Consider the following 24966-nt stretch of genomic DNA (forward strand, 5'->3'; position numbering starts at 1 on the left):
GGATTGAGTGCACTCATATGAAGTTGCAAGGCCAGGCTTGATACAAGTGATTTTGGGCCTGATTCAGCAGTGCACATAGGAGCCCTGCTGAACGCAGATTCCCAAAAATTGGGAATCTGTGCATGTACAGAACGGGTCTTGCATGATTGCATGCAGGCCCCAGTATGCCTCTACCTAATTGACAGACAGAGACATTTACGGGGCGGTGTGGGAGCAGGTATGACCTGCATTCCCAGAAATGGGAGCATGTTGCCCTCTTTTTTCGAGAGTGGCAAGGTCGAGACCTGCGCCCATGGACGCAGACTCCTGGTCTCACAAACCCTGCGGTGGTGGTTTATGTTAAGCCGCTGGATGGCTGGAGGGGTCAGCAGCCGCCGGAAGGCTTGCCTGCCTTTCCAGGGGGCTGGGAGGGCTTTTAGAAGCACCTAGAAGTCTCTCACTCAGCAGCATTAACATACATATACAGTACAATACATTAATCTCTTTCAACATTAATTTATATTGGCTTTTTACAAGAAAACACAAAACAAAGGTGTACAGAAAATTAATATCGATACCCCTAAATCTATATACCCAAAATGTTGCTATTTAGGGCTACAAGTCGCATAAGAAATAATTGCTTTCCAATCCAATTGTGGTTCCAAAACACAAAACGTTATATTGCAATAAAAAGAAAGTTACACGCTTAGATCTAACACAATTAGCGCAAAAAGCAAGTAAATACAAAGGTACAAAGTTCCAAACCAATACATACACGTGTGCGCACTGGCCCAGTATGCAGTATTTCAATCCTGAATCTGCGGTCACCTTCACCCAAGGATATGGAGAAATGACTGACTACTGCCCCAGCTCACAAGGCTATATTCGGTACTGGTTTCAGAGATAACAAAGGCACAGAATAACAGATGCTCATTGGTTCTTGACACAGGTCACTCCGTTCATTGGTTAGTTCATATGGTGTCATCCGAGGTATGGATCAGCTTTCCAACTGCTTCTTTGTGTAGGTTTCCCTCCGAAGAACTAATAAAAAACACTACATACAGAAATACATTCTAACCTATAATTAATATCTTGCGAACGCATGCTGCGATCTCCTTGCTGATAGAACCGAAGATCTGCAAATAAACAGGGATTTAGAATGGTACCAAACATGACATGTCTAACAGTTCTGTACCTTAAATATCATATACATACATTTCACAACATAATTATATGCTACTAAAACCTCTATTACGTTTAATGTGAGGGAACCATTTTATACATATGCGTTCGCATATGTGCGTCCGTGTAATGTTCGTATGTATGTATGTGACTACGCATGTGAGCATCTATGTGTATGCATGTATGTTTTATGTGTGTGTTATGTGCATCAGAGTATGTGTAATGGATATATATAAATATATCCCCAACTTTTATCCATTTCTGGCATATTTTAATATTTAGACATTGCCTGAACCAAATTCTAAGTTATAAATAAAGGTTTATTTCTAAGCAGGGGGAGACCCCCCAGCTGTTTGCTGTTCCCACCTTGTCTGGTAGCTTGCGACAGGCTTTCCTCTACCTATTCAAAGTCTACATGCCAATTCCTTTGAACAGCAGTAGTATCGAACAAAAGGTATACAATTGTTAACGATTTGCAGGTTCCTGACAATGATTTCTAACTTTGCATTTAGAACCATTCTCTGATCATATCACTATCTGTGTTATATTTTAATTATTTGTTACAGGCATATTGTATTAGTATGCAGAGATTCTCAAAACATATGCAAACACCCACAGACATACACATTAAACCTGGTATATGAAAAGGGGGGGAAGGGATGCGCTAATCCACTATTATTTGATTAGGGTTATTGCAGCTTGGCGTAAGTGAGGGCACTACAAAACCTCACTCATATGTGAACATACATGTGGTGAAGCGAAGGAGAGAGAACACCTAGCGCATATAACACCCTAGTTAATCAGATAATTATCATATATATAGGCACACAAGGTGCCTCAATTTGTGACAATAGACAGTATTTATATAATCTTATTATTCATTCTATTAGTACTGTTTAAAATTTCAGTCTTCATTAACTTTCAATATCTTAAATAAAATAAATCTATTTTTATATATTTATCTTGTATGTATTTATTTCTTTGGGAATATCCTTAATTATTTTTATGATATCTATTGATTATATTGCAGAAGACACCCTTTGTGGGGCTGCAATACATATGTATATTGACTGATTGAATAATTAACTAGCACCACTCATTTATCTATTATTTGATTAACTAGGGTGTTATATGCGCTAGGTGTTCTCTCTCCTTCGCTTCATACACATTAAACCTGTTTTCCACACTCTGACTAATCGTTATAGTAATCTAAATATCTCATCAGTGGATTAGTGGGTGAAGAACAGTAGGTGCATCCCTCGGTTTCAACGCAAACACAATGTTCCACAACAGGACTAGAACTGGACATGCCCAGACAACATGATACATATCACCTACTAGGGACAAGGTTAGAAACTTCAGTATGGTACAGAATAAATACATTAACTTAGGCAAAAGAACAATTTTTAATGCAGCTCTATGGCCCAATCACAAGACTTCCTTCAACAGCCATTCAGACATAAAGAGTGAAAATTTCCCCAAAAGAGGGAGATAATTGCATGACAATATCTCCTTTCCTCGAATTGGAAACTGGACCCCAAGGTATGTAAGGTTTCTATCCTGTCAGGCATAATTGTATTGTCACGCTTGGGCCCTTAAAAACCACTTTCTTACCTCTCCGCGCTGTGCATCACTCCTGGATTGAACATAGGTCCGCTCACGCTGCACATCACTCCCTGCTGGTGCTGAGGTCTGTCTGTGCTGCTCCTGCCCCGTCCACTCAGTGTCCTATCACTGAGCATGGAGATGGCTCTCCGCAGCCCCTTACCCACAGCGTGTCTTCCCAGCATGATGGCACACAGACTGCATGCCAGAGTTCTCTCCTAAACAACAGTATGGGTGCAGCCATGTTGGACTCTGTCACCTGATGCTCTTCCTCCACTCAGAGCGCAGCTCCCAGACCAGCTGATCGCAGCATCTAATCCCTGGGTAAAACTCCATTATAAATTCCATTTCCTCACTGGCCTCTGTTGCCAGTACAACGGCGCTTCTTGCTGAAGTTACAGCTCTGTGCTGAGCTCCCAGGTACTCTGTATCTGTACGGTCCCAGGGCCTGATTCACTAACGATCGCAACTGCAAATACAATAGCAATTACGCACGCAGTTCAACTGCGATAGTATGCTACTCCATTGCGATCGCTTTGCCACCGCAGCACTACATAAGGGCGCCAACTTTACCTTACACACATCCGTAATGTTTAGCAAGACTGAGAAACTATCGGTACAATCGAGTACCCTCGCAGCCTCACGCACACTTCCACAAGCTTTGACTTTACTCAGGAATTGCTAACTTCATCACATGCTATGAGTTCTCAAGCTGGGTAAGGCATCGCAGTGGCTAATTTATGCACGCCCCTGCAACGGGGTTCAAATGCACTGGCATGCCTACGTTTCGCCGACCATCCCCTCATCACCACCCACTAACGACACTTCCTGTCAATCACTCTGCGATGGGTCTGCGTAGACACTGCAATCGCAGTCCCAATCGCAGTGGCCGGTTTTTGCATGCACAGTGCGATGCATACGCATGCGCAGTATGCAACAATCGTCCAATTGCGTGAGTGTAATCGCAGTTGTGATCGGTAATAAATCAGGCCCCCAGTCCGTTAAAACCAGTTCCTATGTCTGGTAAACAAATCTCCTATACCATCTTGCACACCAGCCTGGTTTTACCACTGAGACTTGTTCTTACAGCCGCCATCAGTTCCAGCCAATACCTCCAACCATCGGTCTCAAATGATGCTCCAACATTGGACTCATATCAACTAAGTTCTTCAATTCATCAATATCGGACTCATATCAATTAACTTCCTCAATTCATCACCATCAGTTCCAACCGATCATTCTCATCAATTCATCAACATCGGACTCATATCAATTAAGTTCTTACATTTTTCAACATCGGTCTCAAACCGATCAAGTTCCTCAATTCTTCAACATCGGATTCAAATCCATCAAGTTCTTTAATTCATCAACATCGGTCTCAGGGCCTGATTCAGAGCCGGACGCTCTGACAAGAGCGCTCGCTCTGAATCAGGGCCCTCCTACCTAAAATTGGAGCGGCCTCTTGGCCGCTCGCATAGCTGTGGGTGACCACCCACAGCTTATGCGAGCGTCCAAAATGATGGTCGCGATGGTCAAGACCATCGCTACCATCGGGCTTGCGACGAGACCCTGCGGTAGGGTCTCGCTGCCGCAGGCCCAGGAGTGCTTTTGGCTCTATCAGAGTTAATACTTACCTAGGGACGATCAGGATTTCCAGCGCTGTCGGGCTGCCGCTGCCGGGATCTGTTCCAGTATCGGGCTGCCGCTGCCGGGAATCGAACCAGCGGTATTTCATACCGATTCCCATGAAAATACCAAAAGTTTATAGTAAGTGTGTTCTCTCACCGGGAGCCATATTGTTTATTGCTTAAGGTGGTATTTCTCCTGATCATTAGCACTACACTGTTGGGCTTTCCTACTTTCTTACTTTGTGTAATTTATAGGTCTAGTGTTCCTAGAGGTTGGACTACAGCTGTTGTGTTTGAAACGCAGGTTACCTCTTTTATATATATGTAATGACTTCACACAGCGGAGTTTCCCAACATGTGTCTGTAACAGGATTTAATGCCAGGAGGATTCGTTTACATATAGAATTCTCTACCTGATAGAGATCTAACAATGGGGTGTTTGTTTAGAATCCGTGGAATGCTGGTTTCCTGGACGGGCCTGAGGCACAATCTGCTCCCCTTTCTATCTCCTCTCTATCTTTATATAATGAAATGATTCTCCTGTACTAGACTCGCATCCAAGTAACAATAACAATTAACATCTTTATGATACTGAACTGTTGATGTTTGTGAATATGATCAAGACTGATTAGCATGCCAACAACCAATAAAAATACCTTTCATCTACATCTTTTAAAGATATGAAATTATGTTGGGAAATTATATTTCCTGGTTATAAATGTTTGAGTGGGTTTAATTATATATAAATAGCTATTACCAATTGGTTATTAATGGTCAAAATATTATTACTAACATTAACAATCATAATGTATTTATATAGCATCAGCATACTGCCTTGCACTTTACAATTGGATTTAGTATATCTGCTTCAGCATTAGAATGAAAACCTCAGCACTTTAAAAAATTAGGAAGAAATAGCTCAGTATTTCAGAGAGGACATGTATGAGATTACAAATGAATAGACCTCCCTCCAACCAGCTTGTACTGTGAGAACATTGTTAGCAGTTAAACATTTCAGGTAAACACAAATGACTAAGCTGATATTTATAATAACCACGCATAGGATTTGGTGTAGGGGTCACTACAGGGTCTTAAGGAGGGTGGTGCGGTCGGTGCCGTAGCACAGGGCAGGATGCTCTGTGGGTGGAACCGGCCATGCTCACCAGCCGCCACAAACTCTATTACCAGGCGCCCGTTGCAATGCATGCTATGCTGGTGGTGCGCCCAGCTCCGTCTCAAATCCAGATACGTGGCCGGCTAGGCCTCCCAGATCACTGACCAGCACTAAATGGGAAGAGATGTCATGACATCACGGCGTCTCCCACAGTGCGGTGCAAGGAGCAGTAAGACCAGCATGGAGGAACCTAACTCTGCCACCCTTAAATTGCTCCGTCCAGACGAGCTCTTCCAGACTCTGACCTTACTCTCCTACCTCAAACACCCCAAGCACTGGCATAATCAACTGGTACTTACTGTGGATGGTATAGGGGCAGGGGGCACTTACTGTGGGTAATATAGTAAGTAGGGATGTGCGCCGGACCATTTTTGCCGGATTTGGATTTGGTTCTAATTCATCATCCGGCTTTGGATTTGCCAAACTGCGGTGACTGGCTTTGGATTTGGATTTGGATTTTTTTACAAAAATTGACAAAAAAAGCTAAAATCACATAAATTTGGTTTTTTTTCTCTTCCTAGAATATTATTAACATCAATAACCTTAATTTCCAGTCATTTACAGTCAATTTAGACCAACTTACAGTTTAAATTATAGTTTTCACCATTATTGGCCAAAGGTTGCAGTGAGCTGACTGGTTACCAAGCGACAAAACAGCAGCACAGACACCACAGTTTAAAGCACATCTATGACACATTGCCACACAGCAGTGGCAGAAATGAAAAGTAGTGCACTCACCCAGTGGGGTATGGCCAGCAGAGTCACAGTACTTGTTTACAAAGTGGGCTACAGCCCTAGGAGTCACTGGGCCTGATTCAGAGCGGCTCGCTTTGACAGAGCGCTCGCTCTGAATCAGGGCCGGGTTTTTGTTTTTTTAGAACGGCCTCCTGGCCGCTCGTATAGCTGTGGGTGACCACCCACAGCTACAGCAAGCGGCCATGATGATGGTCGTGATGGTCAAGACCATCGCGACAGTCATGCTTGCGATGAGACCCTTGTGGTAGGGTCTCATGGCCGCAAGCCCCAGAGAGATTTCGGCTCTAACAGAGCCGGAATCTCTCCACTGACATCACTCCTGATGTCAGTGGGGCCGCTCCCAAAGGACAGGTGTTCTCATGGGAACGCCTCCGTTTGAGCAGCCACCCCCCCGGTACGCCCACCAAAGGGGGCGAGCTGTCAATCAACATCAACAGCTCGCCCCCTTTGTTGCGAGACCCGGAGCAACGGAGTGCCAGTCGCTAGCCGGGTCCCTCGTGCGCATGCGCTGTGGGCCACCATCGACCCGGTTGCGAGCGCTCAGCGCTTGTGACCGGGTCTGAATCAGGCCCACAGTGCACAATCTTATTCACATTACACCGCACATAGTGCCATATGCACCATAAAGTAGTGTCTCTTATTTATGTTACGACACACAGTAGTGCCCCTTTTACACAATGACCACAGTAGTGACCTTTTTACACAATGCCCACAGTAGTGACCCTTTTACACAATGCCCACAGTAGTAATGCCCCTTATACAATGCCCACAGTAGTAGTGCCATTTATAAAATGCCCCCAGCAGTGGTGTTCCTTACACAATGGCCCCAGTAGTGGTGCCCCCTATGCAGTCCCCTTAGTAGTAGGGCCCCCTATGCAGTACCCCCAGTAGTAGTATGCCCCCCAGTAGCAGTGCCCTCATTAGCAGGCCCCCAATAGTAGTGCCCCCATTAGCATGCCCCCCGTAGCAGGCCCCCAGTAGTAGTGCCCCCATTAGCATGCCCCCAGTAGTAGTATGCCCCCAGTAGCAGTGCCCCCATTAGCATGCCCCCCAGTAGTATGCCACCCAGTAGCAGTGCCCAGAGTAGCATGCCCCCCTGTAGTAGTGCCCCATTAGCATGTCCCCCAGTAGTATGCCCCCCAGTAGTAGTGCCCCCATTAGCATGCCCCCAGTAGTAGTATGCCCCCCAGTAGCAGTGCCCCTATTAGCATGCCCCCCAGTAGCAGTGCCCCCAGTATTATGCCCCCCAGTAGTAGTGCCCCCAGTAGTAGCATGCCCCCCAGTAGTATGCCCCAGTAGCATGCCCCCAGTAGTAGTATGCCCCCCATTAGCAGGCCCCCAGTAGTAGTGCACCCATTAGCAGGCCCCCAGTAGTAGTGCCCCCATTAGCAGGCCCCCAGTAGTAGTATGCCCCCCAGTAGCAGTGCCCCCATTAGCATGCCCCCAGTAGCGCCCCATTACAAACACACATATATATAAATAAAAACAAACCTGAATCCCCGCTCCTGCCGTTGTCCACTCTGCTCTGCTGTATTACGCGTGGAGGGAGTCAGAAGACGGAGCTCATGAGTGAGCTCCAACCGGCTCCCTCCGTGCAGCAGCCAATGAGAGTCTGCCTGACTCTCACTGGCTGCTATTACAAACACACAGCTGCCGCTGGTGGCTGTGTGTTTGTGTCTGTGTGGGGCAGACTGCCCTACACTAAGGGAGCCCTGACGTCAGATTCTCATACGAGAATCCGACATCAGGAGGCCGCCGTTCGGCCCCGAACGGGGATCCGAGTCAGGTGGGGAATACCCGAACAGGGTTCGGGTGGACTCGGATCCCCTATGTTCGGAGCGGTTCGGATTCCACAGAATCCAAACCGCTCATCTCTAATAATAAGTAAGGACACTAATTGTAAAGAAACCATATTACTGACACAAATGGTACCAACTTAGCAAATATATTTTGTCCTGCCCCAAAACTGCTATTATTATGTATTATCTGGTTCAACCTCTGTTGCATGATGATGACATTGGCTTTATTCCTATTTAAATAGGCAGCTTCCGGACTAAGGGCCTGATTCAGACCCGGTCGCTAAGCTGCGCTCGCTCGTTGCCAAAAGGGGCCGGGTATGCAAATCGCAATGTCTGGTTTAGCGTAGCTTAGCGACGGGTCTGAATCAGGCCCTAAGTGATCTCCTACATGAATAGTGATCACCAACTAAAGACACTGCCTGTTCAGGGAGGACCAATTTCTTCAGAGGTTCCCCATTGCAGAAATGCCATATAGGTAAGAATAGACTCATTCACAGGCGTTACACAGGGGTTGCAAAACAAAAAAAAACATGGGGCAGCCAAGTGACAAGGGGTCATGTTTACTAATTTTTGGGTTTTAAACCCACTAATTATTATTTCTTTTCACTGCTGTTCATGCAAATAAGAAATTATAGGTCACCCAGATGTATTATTAATCAACTGCAGTAACAGGGGCTCGGAAAGGAGTCCATCCCTTAAGAAGTTAAATGTGTGGTCTGCTGACCATGCATGTGCGGTGGCCATTGTCGGTGAGTGTTTACCCTTTCCTGGTAAATTCTTTGAAATGTAGCTCAGCAGTTGCAGTCATCATCAGATGGTGTCAGCTGCTGGGGCAAAGCTCCGAAACTGGTAAATCTGACAGCTTCACAGCCTGTAAAGAAACCTAAAGAAATGGAGGGACTGCAGCAGATATTGGAGATAACTGGGTTGATTTTTGTTGGGAGCCAATTAACCTGCCAGTATATTTTTGGATGACACTGATTTAATAGAAAACATTTTTCTTTTTTAAAATGACCTTACATTTCAGTAACAGGTGGTGGCATGAGTAGGCACTGTGTTGTGAAGAAAACTAGGAAGGGGGATGGGGTGCCGATCCTTTTTCTCGCACAGCGCATCAAAATGACAATTTACAGCTCTGGGTCACCTACTCAAAAAGCACACTTATAGTACAAAAGTATCAGAAAAACTCAAATGTTTTATTTATTTTTTCCCCCTTTTTCTTTATTTATGAGATGGATTAATAAATATAGCCTTTTCATAGGTGTATAGTCTGTTTTATTTTATCCCTTTGTAACATCAAAATTTACAACAACAAAAATATCCAATATATTTTTTCAGCAATTGAGCAAGTCATAACATGAATATATTTATATTGTTGGTGCCATCTATACTATCTGTGTTGTGATAAAACTGTGATTTCACTGAAATTGAAGAAATCCCCCCCACAGAACTTTTACACGTCATACCCACATCCGGACAATACTTTTTTTTTTTTACCAAGGTTCAAAGAGTGTGTCTGGGGGAGGAAATCTAGCATTGCTTAAACATCCGTCTTTCACGCCTTTATTTGCCTATAAAGACCTCTGAAGTGCAGGGACAAGCTAGATTATACAAGCAGATGACATTTGCTCTCCAGGGAGAAAGAGACCATTATTGGAGTTGCCGAAAGGTAATAAGTGACTTTCTCGTCTCTCTTTTACTTTCCACATATGTTCTGTATAGGTTATGGTGAGTAATGTAGTTATGTTTCCTTATTTATTTAAGATTCATTTTATTTCCCTACAGATAGAACAATGGCAGAAGTTCCTGAATTAAATGTTATCTCAATGGATAGCTACAGGTAATACAGCATATTCTTCTATGTAATGGTTAGCTAAAAACCTACAATGTTGCAGATTAAGGCAGACCTCTCAGGGAATTTCATTTTGAAAGAAGCTAAAATCCAAAACTATAAATGCTCTTGTTTGCATAGTCTAAATCAGAGTATTTTACATTACCTTAAAGTGACAATACAGGCATTTTAAAATATACTTTATACGAATACAAATGCTGTCTGTTTATATGAATACAAATGCTGTCTGTGGAAGGGAGCAAAGTATACAAAACATATACGTTCTTGCTGCCACAGTCTAAATCAGTGGCAATACAGGCAATTTATAATATACACTACATTGGTACAAATGTTTATTCATTTATATATTTATATATATATATTTAGTTGTGCCACACGGTGTGTAAAAAATAAACATTTGTTTATTTATATTGTTTTTACCTTTAGTGAAAATCAGGAACAATTTTTTGCTGACTATAATTGTGAAATGAAGGTAAGTTCCACATCAATGTTGTTGTTTTAGTTAATTCCAGTAAAATTAACATAATCTGCAACAGTTTTTATTTTTTTAAAAAATCTATTAATCTAGTAATTTATACATTTGATCAAAAACAAAATACGCATTCAATTCTGTGATGATTAGAATGTTTTATATTGATAGAAAAAAACTATATTAAAAAAACATATATATCTTTCCCATTTAAACATTAAAAAATGCTTTTAGGGTTTATATTGTGTTTCTAATCTGTATGCACATTGAGCCCCCTTGGAATAAAAGCACTATCGAAATAAAAATATTATTATTTCTTTTAAAAAAATATGCCAAAAAAACCCATATGTGTAATAAATACCTTTTTAGTAGTTTATATAAAAAAAAAAGATGGTTAAGAATTTTGTCATGCTCACATTGAAAGAAAAAGAATATATACTAAAAATGTTACATTCTGTTGCATAGACCAGTATGAAGCATTTAAAATGGAACTCGTGTCACACCAGTTGGTCAACGTGCAGATCTGGAATAAAATCGGATATAAAAAAGCCTACAAAGCCTTTGCGCTCCTTCAAGAAGGCAATAATGTTGGTGGTGGTTGTGGAAAAGCTGAAGGGAGGAAAAAGTTGCAACAATTTATCCTGCTTTGATGACAGTGACCTGCTGGACCACATTCTAGTGGAAGGTAAGATCAACTGCAGTTATTGATTTATTTAACCAACCTAACAAGTGGGTATTAAGTAAAAAATGCACCCCCTTGACATTTCCAGTGGGACCCTGATGATTCTGTTTCTTCTAAACTACTATGTGCTAAAAATATATTATCAAGGAGTTTTGTGCATGCACAGCACAGAAATCACCGGGAACATGGTACATGTGCAGTAGACTCTGTTACAGTGCCACAGTTTACTTGCAATTGCACCGCAGAGAGAGGAGGGGGCCCGCACATAGGTCACCTTCTCTCTTAATCTATCATAAACAATAAACTTTTTTGGCATTCTATATAATTTTTTTCAGCTGGAAGACTGATTAAAGTTATATTTTAATAAGAATAATAGTCAACAGGAAAATATGAATGAATAAAAATGTGACAGTAGTTCCTGAAGTTGAATATCTGACTGTATTAGTGATTTTCTAATTCTGAGCTGAAAATTAAACTTTTAATGCTTTTTAATGCTTACAAATTTGTGCCTGAAAGAGGCTGACGTATAATAATAGGTGTATTAAACAAGATTATTTTTATGTTTATTTCTAGCCCAAAATAAAACTCATACCATTTAAAGAATCATTTTAAGGATTGTATATTTGCAAAATGACTGTGTACTACCAATATCTTTATATTTTATCTTACACGACACACCAAATATCACTTCATACAATGATTCCATTTCTTCAGTTATAAGAATGACATAAATTATAATCTCACGACATGAATAGACTAATTAACAATGTAATGAATATATATATTTTTTTTATAAAAACAGCTTAATTAATGTATTCATTAAATATGTACCTATAGATTCTGATGTTGAGTATCATAATATGGACTGTGAAAGATGCTGATATATAAAATATTATATAATTTGAACAGTTTAATCACTCAATGAACAGCTTTTAGTGGTGTTCATTGTTTTACATTGTTTTTTGAACTGTGCTTGATTTTCTGGCAGGAATTTTCTATACTCACTCAGCATTTTCCTAGAGCCCCTGAGCTACATATGAGACCAGTGAATTGCTGTAAGAATGTAAATTGTGTGATACAGCTGTTAATGTAGTACTCAGGTCTTACTTTAAAGCATAATCTTTTTATATCATTAAACAATGTTTTTGAACAGATATTAATATTTTACAATTAAAGTAATAGCAGTCTAAATTTTCGTTACTTTCTGTCTGACTGTCTATCTATCCCTTATAATCACATCCCCACAACTTAATGTAGTACATGTACAAGAAACTAATTAAACATTTTAAACTTGCTCTTTTTCATTCAATAGAAGAAATTACCTTCAACAACATAGAGGAATCATGGGCGTCCCCACCCAAATTCCGTTATAGTAAAACAACTGTCCACATTATTCGAGACTACAGACAGAAGTGTCTGACACTTCAAGAATTTCCAGGTAGTGCACATCTTGTGGCCTTGTTTTTACAGGGGAAGAATCTTGAGAAAGAAGGTAAGTCATCACTTACGCATTAGGTTCTGGTAGAGAGCATGGCGACATGCTAGTCATGTTAGTTCAAGAATTGTAATTTGGATCCACATTATAACTTCCAACACGACACTTAAAGTTACAGTGCCAATGCGGTTACAATGCGCTAACTGAGGTGCTGCAAAACACTTGTGGCTCCATATAAATAACATAATAATAATTACTACCGTGTTTGCATACTCTATTCGACATTACACTGTCAACAATGTGACTGTCGGCACGTCATACCAATTCCTGCAACAATTTTTCTTGTATGTGTCCTGCAATAATAATGAGGTTGTAACACCTTATTAATAACAGAGATGCAACAAATATTAGATCATATTATAAGACGTTTGCTGGGTTATCAAATGTGATTTAAATAAATCAATTTAACGTACTATATGATTTTCTGTGAACCTCATGGGCTAAACCTACTTAACAACAATACATTGAAATCTGAAGGACTTTAAGCATGTGCACTGAGGTATTTTTTTTATCTACATTTTTAATATCTCACTAAATTTTTACAGTTTCTGATACATAAAAAAATATGCAATAATTGCATACCCATTGTTCACTCCCATATACACAAACATTGTATTATTAAATAATAATAAATTATTTACACACCTTTTTGCCTTCTTTGCAGCAAAGATAAATGTGGGCACTTACATTTCAGCACCTCTTGTGGTAGAGAAACGTCCAATCACATTGAGTCTTGCTGGTCGCAACCTTTTTTTAACTTGCATACCTGAAGAAGACAAGGCCGATACCCCAGTACTATCGCTGACGGTGAGTATATGGCTGTTCTTGCCAGGAGGCCTTGGTATCTCTGTGCCAACGGTTTCAAACATAAATAAAGCAGCTGAAATAATAGCACTGCTTATTTTATTCATAACACGTATTCCACATCTACGTTTGCATTCTCCTGATTTTTTTAAACAATGAAAAGTATGTTTAAACAAATTCAAATGCAGATAAGCAGAACCTGGCATAACAAATGTAACTATAATGTTCTAAAGGGGGTCCCGCTCTATCAGTATAGTCACTCAGTTGAGACATGTTGGAATTACCGGTTAGAAGTGAAACGAGAAGGCATGACCAGTGTCGGACTGGGACATGAAGAGTCCATCGGGGGAATGCTTAATGAGTATGGACCGCCACCACAGATGCTTGGCTAACCAATGGGCAAATCTTGGTGTAGTTTCTATAGAAGAGAACCAAGCCCCCATGCTGATCAGTGTTCCTGGTAACTGACCATCTAATAGAGTAACAATGTATAATTTGGGGTCTGGAACCTGACACCTAGAGGAGGGGTGGGCCCACAGGCAGTGGGGCCCACCAGGGATTTCCCCTATACCCCTGTGGGCCAGTACAACCCTGGGCTTGACTAACAGGTTGCACCAATCTACATCAGAACATCTCTGTACAAAGCATAAGTATTAATATAATTTTGCAACCATACTGTTTTCTGTGTTTCGACATTTCTATTTGCATCTTCTGCGCAAATACAATTATTGTTCTTTTTGATATTTTAATTATATAATGTAAAGAAACACAAAATACACCACTACTAGGGATATTATTTGAAGCAGCTGTGTAGTTCCCCTTACGTCATTAAAATTCAAAGCGCATTATCTCTGCAAGACTGAACAATGATTCACAACAAAGTTGGTTCACAGATGTAAATAGGTTTTAGACAAACAATGTGAGGAAACCTTAGTAGAAAGCAAATGAGGTCTCTGCAAAAAAAAAAAAAAAAAAGCTTACACTGCTGACCTAAAGTGTAAAGTTCTGCCCGGGAAGCTTGGTGATTCAACTGTAACTTAACTTTTTATAAGTAGGAAGTAATGAGGCAACAGTGTGAAGTTTCAGCTGTCTATAATTTCCTGAATCTCAATTAAACTCTTCTTTTGTCTGTTTCTCTCAGGAGGTCACCAACATTCAAGGGAAAAAGAACAATGACCTACTGCCCTATCTCTTCTACAAAGCACAAAACACCAGTAACAACACCAGCTTTGAATCAGTGGCTTTCCCTGGATGGTATATTAGCACATCCCAGGAGGAGCACCAGTTTGTGCAAATGAAGCCACAAAATGATCAAGTATTTGTTAGGGATTTTGTGATTCATCCAGAAGAAGTCTGAGATCCAACCACTTCTATGTATGTACTATGTACAGCCCAGGAGCCAGTGTCTCTTCTGTTACACCTCTGACTTGAGTTGTCCTCCAGACACTCTGAGTCATTGGTCAGATGTAACGGAATGTGTTTTATTGTAATTACTTTCATAAAGTTCAGATTCTCTTTCAGAGAAAAACAGTAACTCTATCAAGAGTTTTATATGTGTGTGTGTGTATTATATATGTGATGAGATTTTATTGTAATTTGTATTTAATATTGCTTTTGTAATTTGGTTTTTATTGGTATTTCTGAGCTGTAAATATTTTATTATTTATGTAAAAAATGCTGTTTTTATAACAAGGTTTGAGGTAATATAGGTAAAAATTATGGTGGAAAAAAAATCATTCTTGTGGTTTATGTCATTTATATTTCTGCTGGGTTTACAAATAAAAAATGATGCGGTTTTAGATGCAATAATGAAGAAAGAGCCCACTGGATTGGGAAGAGGGGGGGTTAATGTTAAGATGAAAGGTAGAATACGATGGACAGAAGTTTACCCAAACCTTAATAAACATGCTTGCTTAAAAAGACGTATCAAACTCAAATTCATATAAACGCAGCCAATGTCTTCTGAAAAGCTACTACAGCTCAGCCAGAGGAAGGAATTTAGAGAGCGCTAAAATTCTAAAAGAAATTTTACGAACCACACATCTTTCAAATCAATATATACAGAAGAACTATGAATGACACATGGAAGATCAGTATAAATCTTAATGATAAATGTAATCTTTAATAAAGTGAATAAAGCATTATAATCTACATGGACATCGGTCTATAAGGAACGTGCTGTCCCAATGTAATGAAGCAAAAGTGGCAAATAGACACATTAAGTAGTTCATCACTTTAGGAACAGAGGGCCTGGTTCAGGGGTGGCCGCTATTGCAGTTTGCACGCAGACTGAGCGATTGTTTGCCATTGCACATGTGTATGCTTTGCAGTGCATGTGCGCGAAGGCAGCTGTGCGATCCCGCAGCGACCGTAGTGTGAGCCAGCAGATCACGGAGGCCCATTGCAGATAGATTGACAGGAAGTGACCATTTGGGGGTGTTGACGGGGGTGGTTAAGGAAACGCAGGCGTCCCTGGGCGTTTGAACGCCGTTACATGGGCCTGCAAGTGCATACGCAGCCCTGCGTGGCAGAAGAGCTCCCTAGGCTGCGGTAGGTCAGACCTGCCGTAAGGCTAAAATGGCCACTGGCCCTCCCAACCCCGCACCCTAACCCACCCGGTAAGTGCCTAAACCTAACCCTCCCCCTTATTGCCTAGCCCTAACCTTCACCCGTTAGTGCCTAACCCTAACCTCCCCCTTAGTGCCTAACCCTAACCTAACTCCCCATAGTGCCTAACTGTAACCCCCCACCCTGGAGGTGCCTAAACCTAACCTCCCCCCGCGGATGATACTTACCTTGACCTGGTCTCCTTACGACCAGGATGTCGGCTATCAGGATGTTGGCAGCCGGCATCCCGATCGTAGGGGTATTGGGCCTCATTCAGAGGTGGTCGTAGGATGCAAGCGGTCGTTCTGAAACAGGGCGGCCGCTTGCATCCTGAACGGCCGCCTCCATGACGGTCGTTAGGCTGTGGGTTAACACCCACAGCTCTAACGACCGACAAGGGTGATGGTCGCGATGGTCAAGACCATCGCGACCATCGGGGCTTACGACGAGACCCTAAGGTAGGGTCTCGTCAACCTTAAGCCCCAGGGAGCTTCCTGCTCTGATCGAGCAGGAAGCTCCCCACTGACATCACTGATGATGTCAGTGGGGCCGCCCCCAAACGGCACGCGTTCCTACTGGAACGCCTCTGTTTGGCCAGGCACGCCCCCGGCCCACCCAGAAAATGGGGCGAGCTGTCACTCAACATCGACAGCTCGCCCCGTCTACAACGAGACCCCTAACGACGGATCACCCATCGTCAGCCGGGTCTTGCGCATGCGCGCAACGAAGCCGGCTCCGTCGTGCGCATGAGCTGTGGGGCAACATCGAGTCGGACGTGAGCGCTCAGCTCTCACGACCGACTCTGAATGAGCTCCATTATCCCGTGTAAAACACATGTAAAAACTGATAATGAGTACGAGTCCCAAACAACTATGAAAAATGGGTCCTGAGCGGAAGTGTCTCACAGAGCAGCTTTACGGGAATGTGTAGTGATTTATGTTTTTTCCTATAAAGGTTGTTAGTTTAAATTGCAAATCCTACCATATTAATAGTAATAATTATTTTATTCATTGACATTATGCTACTTTTGTATAGTAAAGAGCTCATATAAAATGCATCACTATGGCCTACTTAAGGCTACTTGCTGACCAATGAGCAGTGTTGTGTTAAATGAGAAATAAGTTCAAGGCCGGAGTCCATCAGGCAGCGATTTAGTCAGATCGTCTGTTTTCAGGAGACTAAACAAGCTATCATAGGCAAAACCTCTGAAGACTAATACACACCGCAGATTGCCTTCCAGGCTTTTTCTTTTTTTAATGTTCTCATGACAAATTATTGAGTTTATAAATCTGCAATGTAACAAATTGCTAATAAGCCCACTGGGAAATCCGCCAGTAATAGAGGTGCTGCTGCTGCTGGACAGCGAGATTGCCCAAACTGCATGCATGGCCATTCACAACATAATAATAACCAGGCAAAATAGACTTAGTTGCTCCTTAAAATAACATTGTCCTCTTATTCAATAATACAGTCATTTGTATCCTGTAATATATTAATTTAATAATAACTGTGCCCCAAAGACAAAATGATTATTTTTTTTTAGCTTAGAGATAATAATTGGCAGCATAATGCATAAACTTGTTGTGACTGCTTATTAAGTTGGGAAAGGGCATCTCACCACCAACAACCATTCTATGGTGTTTTTTGTGTTTAAAGGCATAATCGCTGGCAGTGGCGTCACAAGGGGGGTGCGGACCGCAACCTTGTGTCAAACGCCGAGGGGTGACACTAAGCAGACTCCCGCTATGTGACAGGAGTCGGGTGCTGCACTGTAGTATTAAGTGTAGCACTCGGCTCCTGACACTGTGAGGGAGCCGGCACTGGACACAGGACAGGGCAGTCCGCACTCCCCGCTCAGACCCCTGGTAAAAATCACAGGATGGGGTTCGGGCCACAAGGCCAAGCCTCCTTCCCACAAGCCCATGCCCCGCACAGCATCCCTCCCTGCACCAGGTGACAACGCGGGGAGGAACACCACTGATCGCTGGTGATGTGTAACGGTATTGAAATCACCGGGAAAAAATATGAGATATGGTAAGAACTTACCTTTGTTATCTCTATTTCTACGAAGTCCATAGGGTTCCACAGGATACCTTGGGGTATAGGTGTGATGTCAGTCATCGGGCACCATAAAGTTAAGCTTTCAGCCTCCCAGGATGCACTAGGGTCCCCCTCCTATACCCCGCCCCCGAGCCAAGGCACCTCAGTTAGTTACCAAGCCATAGGCCGGAGGAGGAGAAGGAAGAGAGAGAAAGAAGATCTGGATACACACAAGAATCACACTCTCACCAGAGGGAGACGGAAAAACCGGTGACCAGAACAAAGCCCATCTGCAGCACAGGTGCGACAGGGCAGGAGTCCTGTGGAACCCTATGGACTTCGTAGAAATAGAGATAACAAAGGTAAGTTCTTACCATATCTCATATTTTCTACTTCAGGGTCCATAGGGTATCCACAGGATACCTTGGGAATGTCCCAAAGCAGTATCCTTTAAGGGTGGGGATGCTCCTGTGCTGAAAGGAGAATCCGCCGCCCGAAGGAAGCATCCTGAGAGGCGAAGGTGTCAAACCTGTAATACCTCACGAAGGTATGGACAGAGGACCACGTAGCAGCCTTGCAGATCTGGACTGCAGAGGCACCACGTCGAGCTGCCCACGAAGGACCCACAGACCTTCAAAGAAGGAGGAACCGGCAGATCTTCATGAAGATAAGCTTCAGAAATAGCCATACGGATCCAGGCTGCCAAAGTTTGCTTTGAAGCAGGCCAACCCTTTTTACGGAAGCCATAGAGGACAAACAAGGCGTCCGACTTCCTAAACGAAGAAGTGCGGTCAACATAAGTCCTTAAGGCCCGCACAACATCCAAAGTGGCCTCACTCACTGAAAGGCCAGGTGAGTTAAAGGCCAGAACAACTATTTCCTCGTTAACATGAAAACTGGGAAACAACTTTGGGAAGGAATTCAGGCCGAGTGCGGAGCACTGCCCTGTTCCCATGAAAAATCAAGAAAGGGGGTCTACAAGAAAGAGCCCCTAAATCAGAAACACGTCTGGCCGAAGCAATGGCCAGAAGGAAAACAGTCTTAGCTGTTAGCCATTTAAGATCCACTGAGCCCAGTGGTTCAAACGGCGGTCCCTGGAGAGCCCTCAGGACCACAGCCAAATCCCAAGGCGCCACAGGTGGAACAAAGAGCGGCTGAATGCGTAGAACACCTTGCATAAAGGTGCGCACATCGGGGATTGTAGCAATCCTACGGTGAAACCAGACAGACAGGGCCGAAACCTGTACCTTCAAAGAAGCAAGGCGAAGCCCATGGTCTAGTCCCGCTTGTAGGAAGGCGAGTATCCGAGACAGACGAAACTCCCGCGGTGCATAACCTCTCGGTCGACACCACTGGAAGAACGTATGCCACACGTGATGGTATATTCTCGCGGAAGACGGTTTCCGAGCCCGTAACATGGTACGCACTACAGAGCTGGAAAACCCCCTGGACCTCAACATGGCTGTCTCAACAGCCACGCCGTCAAAGACAGCCGATTCAGGTTCGGGTGAAGACAAGGACCCTGCGACAGAAGGTCCGGTCGTAGCGGCAACCGCAGAGGACTGTCCACGGACAGACCCTGAAGGTCTGAGAACCAGTGCCGTCTGGGCCACGCGGAAGCTATCAACAGGAGCGTCCCTCCTTCCTGTTTGAATTTCCGGATTACCCGTGGAAGAAGGGAAACCGGAGGAAACAGGTAAGCGAACCGGAACGTCCACCGGACGGACAGAGCATCCACCAGAGACGCCTCTTCGTCTCTTGTGCGAGACCCGTACACCGGCAACTTGTTGTTGTGCCGGGACGCCATGAGGTCGATCTCTGGAAGACCCCACTTGTCCACCAGTAGTTGAAAAACGTCCGGGTGCAGGGACCATTCCCCCGGATGAACGTCCTGGCAACTTAGAAAGTCCGCCTCCCAATTTAGCACTCCCGGGATGAAGACAGCTGATATGGCCGGAAGATTGCGCTCCGCCCATACCAGGATCCGAGACACCTCTACGAGAGCCGCCCGACTTCGGGTTCCTCCTTGCTGGTTTATGTAGGCCACGGTGGTAGCGTTGTCCGACTGGACCTGCACTGGGCGACCCTGGAGAACCCGATGTGCCTGCTGGAGGGCATTGAAGACCGCACGGAGTTCCAAGATATTTATTGGAAGCTCCGCTTCTGTCGGAGTCCACCTGCCCTGGAACAAGTGTGGACCCGAAACTGCTCCCCAGCCCCGAAGACTGGCGTCCGTTGTCAACAGGACCCAATTTGGTACCCAGAACGGACGTCCCTTGCTGAGATGGGTCGTCTGTAACCACCAGGCAAGGGACAGGCAAACCTCCGGGGTGAGCACCATCGTCTGGGACTTTAGAGACTGAGGCAGCCCGTTCCACTTGGACAGGATCAGGTGCTGCAGAGGTCTGGAGTGAAACTGGGCATATTCCACCATGTCGAACACCGACACCCTGGAGCCCAGTAACCTCATCGCCGAGTGTAGAGACACCCGGCGGCTGTGCAGACAACTGCGCACCCTCGACTGTAAAGCAGAGATCTTTTCCCCCGTCACAAAGATCCTTTGCTGTCCCGAGTCCAATAAGGCTCCAAGGTGCAGAATCCGCCGAGACGGGATCACAGTGGACTTCTGCCAGTTTATTAACCAGCTGTGCCGTTGCAGTAGCAAAATGGTCAGGTCCAAGTGGCGCAGAAGGAGTTCCGGAGATCCTGCCACTAATAAAAGGTCGTCCAAGTACGGCAACATGCGGACTCCCTGCAGCCGCAGAGAAGCCGCCATGACCGCCATCACCTTGGTGAACACACGCGGTGCTGTCGCCAGGCCAAAAGGCAACGCCCGAAACTGAAAGTGGTCGCTGCGGATTGCAAACCTGAGGAACTGTTGATGGCGCAAAAGAATAGGGACATGCAGGTAAGCGTCCTGTATGTCCAATGACACCATGTAGTCCCCAGGTTCCAGCGCCAGAATGATGGACCGTAGGGTCTCCATCCAAAACTTCGGCACCCGCAAAGACTTGTTGAGAGCTTTGAGGTTGAGAATCGGACGATACGACCCATTGGGTTTCTGCACCAAAAAGAGATTGGAATAGAAACCCTGGCCCCTCTGGGAGAATGGAACAGGCACTATAACTCCAGCCTGGATCATAGTGTGCAAGACCTTCCGCAGCTCCGTGGCCTTGTTCCAGTCTGATGGCAGACCCATGGTGAAAAATCGAGCCGGGGCTCTGTGCCGGAAAGAGAGGGCGTACCCGTGGGAGACCACCTCGAGAACCCAAGTGTCTGTCGTGGTGACCGACCAACACTGGGCGAACTGCAGCAGGCGGCCTCCCACTTTGGGATCCCCCAAAGGGAGGCCCGGACCGTCAGGCCGCAGGCTTATCATCTGGCTTAGGGGCCGGACGTCTGGTACTCCATGCCTGCTTCCGGGGCTTGGCCGATTTCTTGGGACCAGCCTGTCGGGGAAAAGACTGTGGTTTGGGCCTGCCCTGGGCCCTATAAGACCGATGGTCCTGAACCAGAAGGAACAGCGGCCGACGGGAGACATGCCCGATTTGGCTGCCGCCAGCGTGGCCACAATCTTGTCCAGATCTGGACCGAAGAGAACTTCTCCGTTAAAGGGCAACGCCTCCAAACCCTTTTTGGAATCAGCGTCCGCCTTCCAGGATCGCAACCACAAGGTGCGACGAGCAGCCACCGCTGCTGAAGAAATTCGAGACACCAGGGTACTAATGTCTAAGGCCGCCTCGTTGATATAAGTGGCCGAATCACGGAGATTACCAATCAACTCCGCCTGATCGGCCGGACAGTCGGAATCAAAGGACGCCTCCAATGAATCCGCCCAGCGCTCCATCGCTCTGGCAACCCAGCAAATGGTCATAGCCGGCCGCGCTGCCCCCCCCCCGCAAGGGAATAAGTGGACTTCAGGCAGATCTCCACCTTGCGGTCCGTAGCATCCTTAAGGGAGGACATGGATGGCATCGGCAATGTGGCACTACGGACAAGACGTGTCACATGAGAATCCACCTGTGGAGGGGATTCCCACTTAGCAAAATAATTATCCGCAAACGGATAAGCCACCGCCAGGCGCCTCTGCGGCTGGTATCGCTTGCCAGGCTGTTTCCAAGCCTCCTCTAAATGGTCCACCAACTGACCCGAAAGAGGAAAGACTGTGGCGTCACCCTTCACATCCTTAAAAAAGGCATACTTGGATTTAGCCGCTGGGGGAACTTCGTCCTCAATCACCAAGGCTGTGCGGACTGCCCGAATAAGTCCAGGAATATACACCTTGGACCTAGCGTCAGCATCCTTAGTATGGAGAGGTTCCTGATCGTAAGGATCCAGAATCTCCCCATCATCAGACGTCCCTTCATCATCCTCATAAGGAGCCGACAGAGACGCCACCGGCCGTTTATGTGGCCGCATCACAGCCTCCCCCTGCAACACATCTGACAAGCGCTGTACAGAACTCGTCAGGGAGTTAACCCACGCCGGCTCCTGAGAAACCGGGAGAGGGGAAATAGGGAGACTGCGGGGTACCACCAATTGTCTTGGGAAACCCTGCATGGGTGACGACACCACTGACTGCTGGGACAAACCCATCTGTGTAAACGCGGGCTGCGGAGCTAACTGGCCCACTAAGGTTGTAAGCGCCTGAGCGAAACAAGCCCAGGACGGCTCCTGTACCGGTGCTGTAACCATAATAGGCCGCGCCATTGACAAACACTGCCGGCAGAGGCCCCCTGCGCTACCCTCCCCCTCCGCTAAAGGTACTTTACACGTAGTACACTGTAGCCGGAGAGGAAAATCACTTTCAGACATGATGGTACAAAGTATGTGACCCCTCTCACCAATTGTTTTTTAAAGAGGCGAGAGACCACCCTGCAGCACCGCACCGCAAGGGCTTAGCAGAAAGAACAGGGACAGTAATAAAGCTGACAGTCAGAATAGAAGATACAGGCAGCAGCGCTAGCACAGTCACATACAATGCAAAGAAAATCAATTCCTGCACTAACCAGCGCTGATCAATCAACTATGCAGACACAGAGTCTGGTAGGACACAGCGCTGCATACACAGACCTGACCACAGCGGAGGAGAGGTATGCGGGGGGACCCAGACCACGATGCCTCCGTCCAGGCTTCCAGCAGCGTTCACCATGCGTTCAGGAAGATGGCCGCCGAGGAGCAGAGAGGAGGCTGGCCTGGGGGTGGAGCGCTGCCACAGGGCCAGTCGGCGTGTTGCAGAGAGGGCTGTGTGCAGCGGGGGAGGCGCCGGCTGTGAGACAGGGAAGGCGCGCTCCCCTGGCATGCATTTAACCCCCGTGACGCCGCAGCGCTACCGCTCTGCTGCGGTCCGCTGTCCCAGGGGGGTAGTGGAAGCGCAGGTTATATACCTGGCTCCACGCTGCAGCCTGGGGACTTTGGACCATGTAACAGCGGGGACCCACCGCGGGACCCCGCTGCTTACCTTGCTGTCCCCCTTGATTCCGGCCATGGTCCGGAACATCTGGGGTCATCGCTAGCTGTGACCCCAGATGCTCACCAGCATCCCAGGATCGGTACCGGCGTTCTGGTACCGGCGGGGGTGTAGGGAAGACAGCATGGACGTCAGAACTGACTGTCCATGCTGTACATCCAGATGTGCAGCCACAGCTGCATGCAGGAAAACTTCAGGGGCTCTTCTTAGCCCCCACTCCAACAGGTGCACCCGACTCCAGCCGGGCACCAAACTAAACTGAGGTGCCTTGGCTCGGGGGCGGGGTACCCTAGTGCATCCTGGGAGGCTGAAAGCTTAACTCTATGGTGCCCGATGACTGACGTCACACCTATACCCCAAGGTATCCTGTGGATACCCTATGGACCCTGAAGTAGAAAATGGCAATTGCTAAATCACCACACAAGTGTTTGCTGAATCATGTAAAGTTCCAAAAAGAGAAAAAGCAGCCATACAGTGATTGGTTATTACTGCCACTGCCGACGTGGGACCCTTCATAGGGGATGTAGTTATGAGACCGGCGCCGCGACACCGCCGGTCTCAGTACCGACAGGGAAATCCCAACAAGGGACTTAAGATAGACGTCAAAATACCGACGCGTATCTTAATCTCGACACCGAAGAATGCCAGCGCAAGGTAAGTCAGGGGCGCCCTTAGAGTTAGCCGCGCAGGGGGAGGAGGGTTAGGTTTAGGAAGCGTAGCGGTGTTAGGTTTTAGGGGGGGTAAGGTTAGGCACCCATAGGGCGGAGGGTTAAGGTTAGGCACCACTGGGGGGGGTTAGGCTCTAATGGGGGAGGGTTAGGTTTAGGCACGAAGGAGCGACGGGTTAGGTTTAGGCACTAACGGAGGGTTAGGGTTCGGAGCGTTAGGTTACAAGGGAGGGTTTTGGGGGGGTAAGTATACTTACCCGAACCCTGTCGGCAGGTGCGCCAATAGCCGTGCTGGGGCTGGGACACGGGAGGTGTGGTCACTTCCCTTTCAGAGGACAAAAAAAAATGTTTTCAGTGCTCTGGGGAGGGGGCCGCTGTGAGCCCCTCAGTCCGACGCATAGCCAGTTGGGAGCACGATCAGTATGTTTGCTCCCCCCATAGGCATAGGAGACTGCTGTGGCTGCTGCTTAGCAGCCGTGAGCAGTCCCCCAGTGCAGCCTAGCACTCTATGCTGGGCTGCTGTGATGTAAAAGTTGGGGGGGGGGGCGGATCCGGGTCCAGGCCCCCGCCGGGCCCCTCCAGCAAGCCCGGGCCTGGGTAATTAGTACCCGCTCCCCCCCCCCTCTTGGCGCCCATGCCTGTCGGCATACCAACCATCAGGATGCTGCTGTCGGCATTCAGACAGGAGGCATCCCAACAGCCAGCATTACATACCCATTACCTTCATAGATATGCCACTATATTAAATGTGTTATC

The 24966-nt window shown here is 45.8% G+C and overlaps 1 protein-coding gene across 1 annotated transcript; it reads left to right on the forward strand.

The window, feature by feature from the left end:
* The first annotated feature begins 9690 nt into the window (after positions 1-9690).
* LOC148509240 (interleukin-1 beta-like) lies at positions 9691-15493 on the forward strand. The gene is made up of 7 exons (XM_088443199.1): positions 9691-9792; positions 9909-9963; positions 10402-10447; positions 10910-11129; positions 12439-12618; positions 13286-13428; positions 14567-15493. Exons 2-7 carry the CDS (start codon positions 9917-9919, stop codon positions 14780-14782), a joined length of 852 nt encoding a protein of 283 aa, XP_088299325.1. The 5' UTR covers positions 9691-9792; positions 9909-9916; the 3' UTR covers positions 14783-15493.
* Positions 15494-24966: the final 9473 nt, after the last annotated feature.

This window comes from Taudactylus pleione, unplaced genomic scaffold, assembly GCF_031769625.1.
Source record: "Taudactylus pleione unplaced genomic scaffold, aTauple2 ptg000329l, whole genome shotgun sequence".
NCBI lineage: Eukaryota > Metazoa > Chordata > Amphibia > Anura > Myobatrachidae > Taudactylus > Taudactylus pleione.

Excerpts from the sequence above, each read along its gene's own strand:
- LOC148509240 (XM_088443199.1), top strand. The coding sequence starts at position 9,917 with ATGGCAGAAGTTCCTGAATTAAATGTTATCTCAATGGATAGCTACAG. Across the intron at positions 10,448-10,909 it reads ACTATAATTGTGAAATGAAG|ACCAGTATGAAGCATTTAAA; the intron begins GTAAGTTCCACA and ends TCTGTTGCATAG. Across the intron at positions 13,429-14,566 it reads CCCCAGTACTATCGCTGACG|GAGGTCACCAACATTCAAGG; the intron begins GTGAGTATATGG and ends TGTTTCTCTCAG.